We start from the raw sequence: 14,898 nt of genomic DNA on the forward strand, positions 1-14,898 counted from the left end.
AATGACAACTCAACACACACAGCTGGCTGGTCCTTTGTCCTGTAAGTGAAGTGGCTGATCGGCTGGGGGCTTCAGTTGACAAAGCAGCCATTGGAGTCTTTACTTCTTTTTCTGTTGAATCTTTTCAGATTTCTATCTTCGCCCGCTTTTGTTCAAATAAATGAAACCTCCTGAGCTTTACGGAAGTCTCCTGATTTGTTAGATTTTGGACATTTGAACTCTGCAGTTACTGTATAAACACACACACACACACACACATATACAGTATATTCTATTTGATGTCCCCGTTTTTATTGAGCATTTTTGTTCACATTTTCTTAGGTTGCTGCTTTATCATTACAAGGGAGTTGTCCAGACTGCATGTTTTATTGGAACTCAATCAAGCCATAAAGAATAAAAAATAAAATGCCAGGGCCACTAAATGTGTGTCTGCCTGGAAGACCACCAAAGATCGCGATTCCCCGCGGTGACGGATCAGGTCTCGGGGGTCGGGCTCTGCTTTGAATTCTGTCGGATTTAACTGTTCAGGTGTGCAGCAAATTATACTTCGTGTGCCGGTATGGGGGGCACCGGCGGTAAGGGGGCGCCATAAAGTCTCAGTCAGCGCAGAAGTTAAGAAGGAGCCAGGAATGAGGTGGAGTGGGCAGGCCAGAGGTCCTTTATTAGGGTGGTCTCCGTCACGTGTTTGACCGCAGAAGTGACTCGTGCTTGTGGCCCACGGGCGGCAGGGAGAGGACGAGTCACCGTCACGCACTCGAGCATCCCCGATGTCGCGCACACGCGTGTGAGGTCACAGAGAAAGGGGTGGCACTTGATTATTTTTTATTCTTAGCCGCCCCTCTTTCGGTGCCCCCTTTTGTTAAGGCGGGATCGCCGACGCCTTCTTCTTGTTTTTCTTAATCTAAAAATGAAAGTGAAAGTCACTTGGCAGCGCTGGGCTCCTCTCGGCTCGACTCGACATGGCTCTCCTGCAATGTCCGCTGTTGCTGCTGCTGCTGCTGCTTGGGGCTTCAGGTGGGTTTACCGTCCGGGGTGCACTCGACCACCCTGTCGGAGGGACGATAAAGGCTTTGTGTGTGGGGGGAATGAGACGCTGGACTGGAGGACGCATGACGCTCGTGAAGTGACAACAGGCGGCCGCGGTATCAGGGATACGATCGGCTGGGGTGGCATGGACCCCCGAATCCCCCTGACTGATGACATCACATGTCCGCCGTTCGATCCCGGTGATACCCAACTGCCTCCCGCGGCTCGCCCGGCCCAGAACTCCGTAAGATGTCGCCTGAATGTCACTGCGGCCCGTCAGCTGAAGCACGAGAGGGAAACTGAAAGGAGTTCGCGAATGAGAAGGAGCCGCGGGCAGAGGCGAGGCGAGGCGGCAGTTAAAACGGGATGGGCGACGTTCTTTAACGTGACACAGATAAGCCAGACTGGGGGTCCTACTGCCCCAGACAAGTGGCACTTTACTCTGCCCTGATAAAGTTTATTGTCCGATGAGTAACCTGCTCAATTGTCCATAAATGCCAAAAGGAACTCTGCTCTGCTGGGCTCTTAACCTGCAATTGCTGAGCGCTTTGAGTGGTGAGAACAGCGCTATAGAAGTGCAAAGAAATATTATTATTATTATTATTATTATTATTATTATTATTATGATGGTCAGATGATCAAGGTGCCAGTGTGGACCTGATTATAACTCGTCACCACCGCTGCCCCCTGCCATATCAGTGAGTCCCTGGCTGTGACTGGTCCTGCCACCTGAGTGCTTTTCCCCGCCTGCCATCCTCAGTGTTTGTGCTGATAACTCCAGACGTGCCACTCTTTCTGATTTATCGCTTCATAACTTCACTTTGTTTTTTATATTCACACCACGTTAAGTTTTGGTTTGCCACATCACTTTTGGGTCTCCCAACGGGGCTTTTGTGTGGTGGTCCAGTGTATTGTTTTGGTGGTAGAGTATTCACCATATACCTGAGATGGCGTTTTGCCAGTCAGCATGGCGTGTTAGGTGCCACCCACTAAACTGTGCCCAGAGCCCCTCGTAGGCCCACCAGCTTTAAACTGACCATTTATGACGGAGGGCCGATGGCCCAAATTAACTGGACATTCTGGTTTTGCCCACTCAATGTTTCCGTCAGGGTCTCTAACCTTTCTCTTTACAGTCAGTGACCCACCTACGTCACCGAGCCACCCTGCTTGTTCTCACCGTTTCTCTGGGGTCCCTCTTTGTGTTTTCAGGGTCGCAGGCCAAAGTCAGCGTCTTCTCATCACAGCCAAATGTGGTTGCCCTGCGGCACACAGACGTTGTGCTTCCTTGTAGCTTCTCTGTGTCACCGGGCCCCATAGACCTCAGGCGAGTGACCGTCACCTGGAATCAGTATGGCTTCTTGGTGGCCAAGTTTGAGAATGGAGACACCACATCGAGACATGAGACCACTCTGTTTGAGGAGAACCTCGGAGAAGGAAACGCCTCGCTGCTCCTGAGATCCATCGTGAAGCGAGATGAGGGGCAGTACGAGTGTGAAGTCAGCTATGCGGGTGAGAAAGGGTCAGCCAGCCTGGCTCTGACCATCCAAGGTGAGTGACCAATGACATGAGGGCTCTGTAATGTCATCCCACTGATTTCCACAGATGTCCCCTTCCCAAAGTCCTCGTGCCCCCCATGGTTTCACTTAACTCTCCTTCTCCGTGTCTCCCAAGTTCCCCCTGAAGTCGTCTTACACCCTGAGTCGGTTCATCTTCTCACTCAGCACTGTGTGACCTGCTCTGCCCAGAACTTCTACCCCAAACAAATCAATTTCATTTGGACGATGAGCGACGTGACAAAGATGCCATTTAATACCACAGAGCCGCACTTGAACCCCGATGGCACCTACAACTCGGAGAGCGTCTACTGCTTCACCCCGACCAGCCGGGACGGCCTAACCTGTGAGGTGCAGCACGAGGCGCTGAAGGAGCCACTGAGGAGGTCCGTCACGTGTGAGTAGGGTCAGGGGGACAAGATGGCTGTCTGAGGCCTCAGGTGACACGCGTTTAAGTGAAGCGGGTGACATGCTGGTGGGGGTGAAGCCGTTGTCAGCTGGGGCTTCAGGTGATTCATGGCAGTGGTCTGTTAGACTTAATAAAAAAAAAATAAAAAGGGTCCACCCCACCTTTGAACGGGCAAACCACAGGACAGTGCAGAAGGTGATGTGTCACAATGTCACCATCAGGGGACATTTGAGCCTGAATGTGAGTCCCCACCTGCCACTGTCTATTTGCCGTTTGCGTGTTCCTCCCATGTGTTTGTGATGTCCTGTAAGCCATCTGCTTTTCCAGCTGTTTCTTTGATGTGCAGGTGTCATCATAAGTGACAACGTGAGCCTCAGGGTGACATGAAGTTAAAGCCACAGGGCTTACTGGGATGAGCTTCACTTGCAGGATTGGAGTCCTCAGAGTTGTGTTCTACATATAAAGTGCCCTGGGGTGACAGTCACTTTCATAGGTGCCACGAAGTGACAAATACAGGGTGGGTCAGCGTCCCCTCCACTTGTGTACAGCCCAGTGCATTCTAGGGGGCCGTAACATAGGACCAGAGGTTAAGGTGTTGAGTGTACCTGTGTGGCTACTGGTGTCTAAGTATGAAGAGCCCACCTGTGACACACGCCACCTCACCACATCAGTGACAACAGCGTGGGGACTACAAGTCTTGGGTTGTTGGGGGTCACAGGGGGGTGAGAGACAGTGAAGCTTAACAGGACAGGCTGGTGACAAGTTGATGGCCGTGTCTGTGACTCCTGACTTGTCTTCTTGTCTTTCACACAGACGTGGGACTGACTGGTGGAGAGATGGCCCTCATTGTGATCGCAGTCATCCTCGTCCTCCTCCTCCTCCTTGCTGTCTTCTGGTTCTTCTCAGGTGAGTCTGCGGTGACCCTCCGTGTCCAGGTGAGTGTGTGATGGCTGAGTGTTAACTCTTGTCCTGGCACTCTGCTCTGCTCCTGTTGCACTTTTACAAATCCATTAAGGACCCATCAGGATGACAGGAGAGGAGGACCACTTCACTTTGTGCTCCTTGTGGCCAGCAGCCTGGTGGGCTCCGTTCTTTTCACTCCTAAGGACTTTCCAGGTCGGGTCCTGATTGTCCTCACAGGGTCACAGGGCACGGCATCTGGAGTCTGTCCCAGCAAACAGCGGGTGTAAGACGGGAACAATCCCTGGATGGGATGCCAGGCCATGGGGTGTTTGGCTTCACCAAGTTTCACAAGCTGACATTACATGACATTAGTGAATGACAAGTGACATTAGCCAAGGGTGACATAGGACAAACTAAACTGTCACCAAACAAGTTTTAATGATTGATTACCTTGTGCTGTCCCACTTTTGTAAAATGGACCCCTGCTCAGACTGCTTTAGGGTGAATGTTGGCCAGTGATGGGTTTACTTAAAGAAACAGAAACAGCAGAACTTCACGCACAGCCATGTTGGCATGAGTGCCCTTAGTGTCAAATATGTTATTTAATGTCAGTTGTCTTTTAGTTGAGTTTTTATTTTAGTGAGTGCCATACATCTGTAGTCATTTTAATTAGAGTTTTCATTATAATAGTAACCTTAGCGTAACCACATCTACATACCAAGTGATGAAGATCTGAAGGCGTTGTAGGTTGAAAGGCACTATATAAGGTAAACACTGACTGGAGGGGGGCACAGGACTGGTTTACTCCACTGGCAGACCCCACAAGGTCATTTATTGTCACTCCTGTCTGTGCTCCTGTAGTCCTCTGCGGTGCTCACTGTGTATGATGTGGAGTGACCGCTGCGGACTGACCAGATGTTAGTGTCCCAAGGTGAGGCACCACATCAGCAGTAGACCCTGTGGTCAGCTTTGGATGGAGAAACTAAAGTGAAGTGAAGACAAAAGAAACTGAGAGGTGGAAAAGGAAAGGAAAGAAGAAAAAAGTAACAGAGAAATGATGGTAAAGGCAGACAGACAGGCAGGCAGAGGAGCCCCCCAAACTCTCACTGCAGGGTCTCCAAACTGACTTGACATCCTTGTGAACCCCTCATGACATCCTGTAGGTGCCGCTGACCTCATCACTCAGTTCAAGTAGTCATTTCTGTCACCTGCTCTCTCTCTCTTTTTCTCTGTTTCAGTGTCCCTGTCACCTCTTGTCCCCCTCAAGCTGGTCCAGGGTGACCTCGGGTCAGTGAAGTGCACCCTCACAGGCTGGAGACTTGGACTGGTCACTCAGCAGTGGTTTATCAATGACCAGGAGGTCAAACTGGACAATCAGCAGAGAGACTGTGAGGACGTTGCCTCAGTGCCCCTAAATAGCCCCTCTGGTTGCCATCTGAAGACAGACCCCCCTAAGGAAGGCTTCTTTAGGACAGAGACCCCCGTGACCCTGCAGTTTCTACCAACCCGAGCTGACCACGAGGGGGCAGTGTGCAGGTGTCGTGTCCGTCATCGACTCACCCGGAGGAGCGTTGAGCGCACTGTCACATTACGGCCGATATTCAGTAAGTGACCTCCTGCTTGGCCAGTCCAGCTCACTGTCCCTGACTCCATTTTGTCACTCACTGTTGTCTCTCCTGTCCCTGATCTCCAGTTCGTCCTCAACTCTCAGACATCGAGAACGTCTCTCAGGACTCGGACACCGACGTGAAGCTGCAGGTCAGAGCTGATGAGTTTCACCCCAAAGATATCAACTTCACGTGGTCAGTGGGAGGCGGAGAAGTCACCTCAGAGTCAGTGAATCCTCCAGAAATCACAGAAAACAACAATGGGACCTCCAGTGCAGTGAGTGTCTGCTCTGTCCCTCTGTCTGATGTCCAGGAGCCTGGGTTCAAGGCCTCAGTGGTCATTGAGCACGAATCTGTGGGAAAAATGGAGAAGACGGTCACCGGTGACACCCCAGGTAAGCCCACCACTCCAGTGGTTTAAAGTGCACAACATGGCCGCTCTGTTTTATTGTCTCTCTTTGAAGTTGGAATTTAGAATGTTGTTGGCAAAGCAGAGGTGACAGAACAGTGAAGTGACAGAGCAGTGAGATGGCAGGGCAGTGAAATGACAGAGCAGTGGGGTGACAGAGTAGTGAAGTGACAAAGCATTGAAGTGACAGGACAGTGAGGTGACAGGGCAGTGAGGTGACAGGACAGTGAGGTGACAGAGCAGTGAGGTGACAGGGCAGTGAGGTGACAGGACAGTGAGGTGACAGAGCAGTGAGGTGACAGGGAAGTGAGGTGACAGAGCAGTGAGGTGACAGGGAAGTGAGGTGACAGAGCAGTGAGGTGATAGAGCAGTGAAGTGACAGGACAGTGAGGTGACAGAGCAGTGAGGTGACAGGACAGTGAGGTGACAGAGCAGTGAGGTGACAGGACAGTGAGGTGACAGAGTAGTGAAGTGACAGAGCAGTGAAGTGACAGGGCAGTGAGGTGACAGGGAAGTGAGGTGACAGAGCAGTGAAGTGACAGAGCAGTGACGTGACAGGGCAGTGAAGTGACAGAGCAGTGAGGTGACAGAGCAGTGAGGTGACAGGGAAGTGAGGTGATAGAGCAGTGAGGTGACAGGACAGTGAGGTGACAGGGCAGTGAGGTGACAGGACAGTGAGGTGACAGAGCAGTGAAGTGACAGAGCAGTGAGGTGACAGGGCAGTGAGGTGACAGAGCAGTGAAGTGACAGAGCAGTGAAGTGACATAGCAGTGAGGTGACAGAGCAGTGAGGTGACAGGACAGTGAGGTGACAGAGTAGTGAAGTGACAAGGCAGTGAGGTGACAGAGCAGTGAGGTGACAGGACTGTGAGGTGACAGAGTAGTGAAGTGACAGGACAGTGAGGTGACAGAGCAGTGAGGTGACAGAGCAGTGAGGTGACAGGGCAGTGAGGTGACAGAACAGTGAAGTGACAGAGCAGTGAAGTGACAGGGCAGTGAGGTGACAGGACAGTGAGGTGACAGAGTAGTGAAGTGACAAAGCAGTGAGATGACACAGCAGTGAAGTGACAGGACAGTGAAGTGACACAGAAGTGAGGTGACAGAGCAATGAGGTGACAGAACAGTGAGGTGACAGAGTAGTGAAGTGACAGAGTAGTGAAGTGACAGGGCAGTGAGGTGACAAGGCAGTGAGGTGACAGAGCAGTGAGGTGACCATGAAATAAATGATCAGCAGGGTAGTCAGAGGGTCTGAGGGGGAAACAATCAGCAGAAAGGCAGTCTGGTGACGTGACAGTGATGTGAGGTCAGCGGCCATACTGTCCATTAAAATAAGGTCACAGTGCGGTCAGGCCATCGAGGTCACAGTCCAGTCTGATCTAAAGATCTGTAGGAGGAAACTGTGGAGACTCTACGAGCCAAACGAGCGCCGACCATCCATTGAGTGACTGCTGACAGGGTCAGGCCTATTCAGGGTGTAATGTGGGACCAACACAGGGCAGAATGCCAGCCCATCAGTGGGCACAACAGCAGACAATGTCACTCTGACCCAATTTACAGTCACTGATTGACCGAATGTGCAGGTCTGTGGAATGAAGGGTAGGATTAGAGCACCAGGGGGGATAAAAAAGCAGGCGGACACTGGGAGGACTGGGAAACTCAACACTGGAATTTGAACCTTGGACTGTGAAGCTGTGAGGCAGCTGTGCCAATGACTGTGCCACTGTTGGGACAAACAGAACACTGAGGTTTATATTCTGTTGACTGATGGGCACCAGGGTCAGGTGGTTAGTAGTTATAGGCGGGCGGCTACTGTCAAAATCGCAATTAGAGCTGTCAATCAAAATGATTAATGACTTTTAAGCCCCGGCCCCTCTGACGTCACACCGGAAGTGCCGCCCGCTGGCAAGACCGGAAGTCCCGCCCGTCGCCTCCTGATGACGTCCGCCGGAATTCCCCGCCGTCCGCGTGACCTCTCTCGCCCGTTGCGCCGCCCCGGCGTCGGATTGGTGTATGGCTTCCCGTCCCCTCCCCGACTCCTCCTTGAACCCTCCCCTGGCCCCTGATTGGTTCCATAAACTGTCAAGGGTCCGTTTGACGGAGGCCTGACCGCTGTTTGAACCCGGATTGCACCTGCCGGGCGAAATAAACTGTCAACGGACTGTGTGATGGATGTCTGCCCCCTGTTTGAACCCGCTCCCATCCTACACCCACCTGCCTGCCCAGGAAACTGTCAAGGGCAGTTTGATGGATGTCTACCCCCCCCTTGAACTCCCCACCGCCCCCCTCTCCCGAAAGACAAGCCCGGGCGTGTTACAGCCTTTACCTCGACAAGCTCGGGCATGCCCGGGGCCTGTCCTGACCGGCTCAGACCAGCCTAAAGTCGCCCCAGCACCGACCCGAGGATGATGGATGGCCTCCCCACACTGCCGGTCCCCAGAATTCCCAGTCCCCCATACTTACCGGCCAGTTCTGAAAGGCCATATAAAAAGCTAAGCATTTTGTTCTATCTACGATTTTAAGACATGAAAATATCTCATCTTGGCTTCAAAAACCTGCATTTTTCCAGCTGACACACACAGATAACAAACTGTCAGATCAAAGACACGGTCTGAGTCAGTCAGCGTGATCGCACCCTGTTTCTGGGCCCCCCGGGGTCAGGCCGCACCTAGCGTAGGGTCTCCCCACCACGTCCCAGCCACTTCTGAAAGTGCTGTATAAAAAAGCTAAGCATTTTGTTCTCGGTTCTATCTATGATTTTAATATGAACACGCCATTAAAATATCTATCTCATCTTTGCTTTATCACTTACAGGTCCATCCTTTTCCATCTCACAGAAATTCCTCAACCAACATTGAGTCAGGTTCCCAGTGACAGACTCCCAGCAATGGAGCGGTTTCTCAAAAAGAAATCAAGCAGCCCCGCTTTTAGCAGACCCCCCTTGCAATCAGGCCTGTGTGCTCTGTCTCTCTCTCTCTCTCTCTCTCTGAGCGCAGACACGGGCTCGAGACCGCGCAGACCCTCTGCCCATGACGGATGGATCTTTTAAAGTTAAGGGATTTTTAAAGATTAGCTTGTAAAGCTTGAGATAACTGCTAGTTCAGCCCTTTAAAAATCACACCTAGTTAAATAATATGCCGCAGTTCCCTTTTTAATCACGTTTGAGACGTCTAGCCTGGGCTGATTGGTGGCTGATATCAAAAATGTTCTCTTATATACAGAGCTTAACCTTAGGGACCCTCTCCATTGAGAATATTCAGGAGTGGCTTTAAAGCGCAGGCCGGTGGTGCAGTAACTCTGACCTAATAAAAGTATTCTGAACTACTTGCAGAAGGGACCCGCTTGTGAAATGCCTACTCTTTCGAAACGGCCTCTCTCTGTACGGAGCCGCCTGTTTTTAAAAGGTTGAGATAACAAAACATTTTTGCTTTATAAACTCTCATTTGGACAGCCGGTTAGAGACAGACTCCAGGAAATTACTGTAACGGTGTTTTCATTCATTCATTTCGCTAAATGTAATTATTTTAATACAGGATAGTAACCCAAAATCCGGGTGATTTTAGACGTGTGAGTAATATAATGAAGTTATTTTTAAAAGTAACCCCACACCGCACAAGAGAGACAGATTCCACGTGTGTTTTAGGATTTGCTGCGGTCAGTGATGAATTTTATTTATTTTTTGCTCAGCTCATTTCTATCACCTAGGAGCCTTTTGACAAAAGAAACCTCTCTAAATACACTTGTGCATTTCAACGGAGGTTTATAAGGAAGCAGGTTTTCTACCTTATCCCAGTTTTGTACGTGCATGTAAAAGCACAGAATTTTGATATTTTCTGTCTACTCAAAAAACTGAAAATATTTCTATTAACACAGATGATAATTAGAAATCATTTTACTATTTTTAATTAAAAGTTAAAACAGAAAAGCCCAATTATGATTTTTGTTTTGTCATGAGAGGGCCCTAGGGTGACACTTTTCCCCTTTATACTCTTACTTATGTAGACCTTAAAACATATTCTTACCAAAATAGTTCATCACTTCCCAATTCCTGTAACTTCAGGTAATTAGACAGAGCTCCATGACAGGCACGAGAAGATTATAGGTCAAATACACAGTGTCATAAAATAAAATAAAGTGTGAACACCGCGCAGACCTCTGCCCATGACGAATGGATCTTTTAAAGTTAAGGGATTTTTAAAGATTAGCTTGTAAAGCTTGAGATAACTACTAGTTCAGCCCTTTAAAAATCACACATAGTTAAATAATATACAGTAGTTCCCTTTTAAATCACGTTTGAGACGTCTAAAAAATCTAGCCTGGGCTGTATAATTTGTAATTATATTACTTAATATAATTTGTATAACAATCGATCTAAAACAAGCCCTTTTTCTCTTCAAACTCACCCCACATTTTAAATACAGGTATCTTCAGCTGACCCTAAGGAAACATCTTGTGGAAGCAAGCGGCCCGCATGGCTCAGGGAGGGGCTGATGGTTCCAGCAGGGGCCGAATTCACACTTCAGCTAAATCAGGTTTCCCAGTGACGGACTCTGCAGTAAAAAACAGTTTTAGCAATGAAGCTGATTTCCCAGAGAGAAAGACCAAGCGGCAGACCCTGTCAGCTTTTAGCCGACCCCCCTGCTCTCTCTCTCTCTACACACAGAAAGTAAAGTCAGGCTCTGCAAGCACCTCAATCGGAGGAAGGACTCTGTGAATTCGCTTGCAAACAACTGAGGCCGCCCGTTTCGATCACCCACTCCCCACTGGGTGACCCTCGGAGAGCTCACCGGCTGCTAGTCTCAGGAATTTGTTAGGATTATGTCATGTACAAACCTAAACTTTGATTTATATCATGTTTTTAAAATCAGCAGCTTTAGCTCGTGCTAGTGACCTCGTAAATGGGAGCCAACCGCTCAGCACGCGTGTATAGCTCACAAAATAGCAGAGCTAATTACTCTTTCTTCTTAAACTAATGATCAGATATTGGGGTAATTCTTAATGAAACACTAAAGCGCTAGTGAACAAAATACATGTTCAGTATCCAAGTAAAACGACCGGTTGCTTTAACATGAAAATTAAGCATCTTTAGAAAATAAAGCGTCTAAAAGCATCTTTGTAAAGGTCCGATTGTACAACGTTATAAGAAAAAGCCTTGTTTCCCAAAGAGTTCTTTGGAACCATCAGTGCCTTTCTGATCACATCCACCCCAAACATAGCACAGAACTTAATTTCTGTACTCCTTTTAAATGAGAATAGCCAGTATAAAGTCTCTAAAGGAACCGGAGACATCTGATATCTTTTACCCTATATGTTTTCTTGCCGGCCCAAGTCATTCAGATTCTGCTTACAACACAAATGTGCGATTATTTTTTCTCAAATGGCCAGTTCTTTGGCCTGCTAATCATGAAAAAAATCATATTTTATTCTCCTGACAGTTTATTTGCATATTTTATTATACCTACTTGTATCGACAATCTATCTCTAGATTTATTTTTCTGTATCAGAGGGTAGTTTAAGTCAATTTGTTTTGGGTTCAATAGATGTATTTTTCATATTTTCGATTCTTGTTTTCTTTTTTTTCACATCTTCGAGTCCCCTTTTTGTTACTTTGCGCCCCCCTAGGGGTGTCTGCCCCCAGTTTGAGAGCCACTGTTGTAGGGTTTTATTGGTAAAACACTCTGCGGCATTTCAAGCTAAGTTAGATTCCCTTGTTTATTCAGCCGTCCGTCGGTGTTCCATTTTATATGTTTATATATTTTATATGATGATTAGAAAACAGTTATCTTGTTCAGGCTTTACTTTAAATCAGCACTTTCATCAACAGGTTATAAACACTTTGGTACTCAGGGGTCTTTGTATAATACAGCGTTTTAGAAATTCTGTGAAGGCTTGGTAATAGCCTTCCATTTTACAGCAGTTATGAGACCCTGAAAATAAGAACGGTTATAGGAGGTTATAGGAGCAGATACACTACAGGGCTGAGGAGGATTAGGCTTTGGACACGTGAGGCCAATCAGGATGGAAGATGTTTTTTAGTGAATAGTTACATTATATCTATTATAGGCATTAGCACAAGGATTTAAATTTAAAAAAAAGAAGAAAGGAAAAAACAAAAAAAAAAAAAAATAAAAAATAAAAAAATTTTAAAAAAATTTTTTTTTAAAAAAAAAAAAAAAAAAATTTTTTTTTTTAAAATTTTTTTTTTTTAAAAAGGGGTTTAAAAAAAATTTTTTTTTTTTAAAAAAAAATTTTTAAAATTTTTTTTTTAAAAAGAAAAACCGAAAACCTTTAAAAAAAAAAAATTTTTAAAAATAACAAAATTTTTTTTTAAATTTTAAAATTTTTTTTAAACCCTTTTTAAAAAAAACCCTTTTGGAAAAAACCAAAAAGTTAAAAAAAGGGGGAAAAAAAATTTTTTCCCCCCGGTTTTTAAAAAATTTTTCCCCCTTTTCCCCCTTTTTTTTTTTTTTAATTCCCCCCTTTTTTTTTAAAAAAAAGGGGGGAAAAACCCCAATTTTTTAAGGGGGAAAAAAATTTAAAAATTTTAATTTTAAAAAGGGGGGGGGGTTTTGGGGTTTCCCCCCCTTTTTTTTTAAAAAAGGGGAATTCCCTTTAAATTTTGGGTTTTTTTTTTTTTTTGGGGCCGGGGGGGGCCCCCCCCCCCCGGGGGGGGGCCCCCGGGGCCCCCGAAAAGGGGGCCCCCCCCCCGGGGGGCCCCAAAAAAGGGGTTTTGGGGGGGGGGAAAAAAAAAACCCCGGGTGGGGTTTAAAAAAAAAGGGGGGGGGTTTTTTGGGGGGGGGGAAAAAAAAGGGGGGGGGGTTTTTGGGGGCCCCCCCCCAATTTTTTTAAAAAAACCCCCCCCCAAAGGGCCCATTTTTTTTCCCCCTTTTTCCCCCCTTTAAAAAAAATTTCCGGAAAAAAAAATTTTTTTTTTTTCCCCGGGGGGGGAAAAAAATTTTTTGGGTTTTTTAAAGCCTTTTTAAAGGGTTTTTTTACCAAAAATTTGGGGGGGTTTCTTAAAAAATTTTGGGAAAGGTTTTGGGGTTTTTTGGGCCCCAAAGGGAAATTTTAAAAAATTTTTTTTTAAAAGGGGGGTTTTTTGGGGGTTTTTCCCAATTTTTAATTTTTTTTAAAAAAAAAAAAAAATTTTTTTTAATTTTTTTTGGGGGTTTTGGAAATTTTTTTTTTTTCCCCCCCCCCTTTTTTTTTAAAATTTTTAAAATTTTTCCTTTCCCCCCGGGGGGGGGAAAAAAAAAAAAAACACTTTTTTTTTTTGGGGGGGAAAAAAAAAACCCCCTTTCCCCCCTTTTTTTGGGGTTTTTTTAAAAAAAAACCCCCTTTTTGGCCCTTTTTAAAAAAAGGGTTTTTAAAAAAAAAAAAACCCCAAGGGCCCGGTTTTAAAAAAACCCCAAAAGTTGGAAAGGGAAAAAAAATTAAAAAAAGGAAAACAAAAAAAATTTTTTTTTTAAAAAGGGGTTTTCATTTTTCCTTTTTAATTTTTTTTTTTAAAATTAAAAAGGGGTTTTTTTTTAAAATTTTTGGAAAATTTTAAAAAGGGGGGGGGTTTTTTAAATTTTTTTAAAAAAAAAAAATTTCCCATTTTCCGGAAAAAAAAAAAACAAATTTTTTTTTTCCCCAAAAAAAAAACCCCAAAACTAAATTTTTAAAAAAACCAAAAATTTTTTTTTAAAAAATTTTTTTAAAAAAAAGATTTAAAAATTTTTTTTTTTTAATTTTTTTTTAAAATTAAAATTTTAAAAATTTTTTTTTTTAAAAAAAAATTTTCCCCCAAATTTTTAAAAAATTTTTTTTTTCCCGGGTTTTTTTTTTTTTTAAAAATTTAAAATGGTTTTTTTTTTTTTTCCCTTTTTTTTTGGGGGTTTTCCCCCCCCTTTTAAATTTTTTTTTTTAAAAAAAAAAAAAACTTTCCCCAAAAAAAAATTAAAAAACCCCCGGTTTTTTCCCCCCCCCCAAAAAATTTTTTTTGGGCCCCCAAAGGAAAGGGGGGGTTTTAAAAAATTCCCCCTTGGGAAAACCCCCCTTTTTTTTTAAATTTTGGAAAAAAAAATTTTTTTTTCCAAATTTTTTTTTGGGGGCCCTTTTTTTTTAAAAAGGGGGTTTTTTTTTTTAAAAAAAAATTATTAAAGGGGCCGGGGTCCCGGGGGGAAAAAAAAAAAAGGGGGGGGGAAAAAAAATTTTTTGGGGTCCTTTCCCAAAAAAACCTTTTAAAAAAAAAAAATTTTTAAAAAAAAATTTTTTTTTTTCCAAAAAATTTTTTTCCCCCCAAAAAGGAAAAGGGGGGGTTTAAAAAGGAAAAAATTTTTTTTTAAAAAAATTTTAAAAACCCCCCAAAAAAAACACCCCCAAAAAAAAAAAAAAAAATGAAAAAAGGAAAAAAAGGGGGGGAAAACCTTAAAAAAAAAAAATTTTTGCCCGGGGGGGCCCCCCCGGGGAAAAAAGTAAAAAAAGGGGGAAAAAAAAAAAAAAAAACCCTTTAAAAAAAAAAAAAAAAGGGGGGAAAAAAAATTTAAAAAACCGGTTTTTTTTTTAAAGGGGCCCCCCCCTTTTTAAAAACCCTTTTGGGGGGGGCCCCCAAAAACCGGGGAAAAAAGAAAAGGGGTATTTTAAAAGGGGGGGGGGGTTTTGGGGGAAGGTAAAAAATTTTTTTTTTTTTGGGGGGGGAAAACCCCTTTTTTTAAAAAAAAAAAAAATTTTTTTTTTTTTTCCCCCAAAAAAAGGGGGGCCCAAAAAAAAAAGGGGGGGGCCCTTTTTTAAAAACCCTTTCGGGGAAAAAAAAAAAAAAATTTTCTGGGGGGGCCCTTTTTAATTTTTTTGGGGGGGAAAAAACCCCCAAAAAATTTTTAAAAAAAAAAAAAAATTTGGGTTTCCCCCCCTTTTTTTTGGGGGGGAAAAACCAAATGGGGTTTCCCCCCGGGGGGGTTTTTAAAACCCCCAAATTTTCCCGGAAAAAAAAATTTTCCCCGGGAAAAAACCC

At 44.9% G+C, this 14,898-nt stretch overlaps 1 protein-coding gene across 2 annotated transcripts in view; it reads left to right on the top strand.

The window, feature by feature from the left end:
• Positions 1-704: 704 nt before the first annotated feature.
• LOC120536420 overlaps positions 705-14,898 on the top strand; it is a 46,673-nt gene continuing 32,479 nt past the window's right edge. Inside the window, exons 1-6 of one of the 2 annotated variants that reach the window (XM_039764759.1) lie at positions 705-1,014; positions 2,236-2,574; positions 2,698-2,976; positions 3,802-3,894; positions 5,130-5,495; positions 5,585-5,893. In XM_039764759.1, coding sequence (XP_039620693.1) covers positions 960-1,014; positions 2,236-2,574; positions 2,698-2,976; positions 3,802-3,894; positions 5,130-5,495; positions 5,585-5,893 — 1,441 coding nt within the window. In that variant the 5' untranslated portion in view covers positions 705-959. The remainder of the gene's footprint in view (positions 1,015-2,235; positions 2,575-2,697; positions 2,977-3,801; positions 3,895-5,129; positions 5,496-5,584; positions 5,894-14,898) is intronic. The other variant, XM_039764758.1, reaches the window with a different exon arrangement.

This window comes from Polypterus senegalus, chromosome 10 (assembly GCF_016835505.1).
Source record: "Polypterus senegalus isolate Bchr_013 chromosome 10, ASM1683550v1, whole genome shotgun sequence".
NCBI classification, from domain to species: Eukaryota; Metazoa; Chordata; class Cladistia; order Polypteriformes; family Polypteridae; genus Polypterus; species Polypterus senegalus.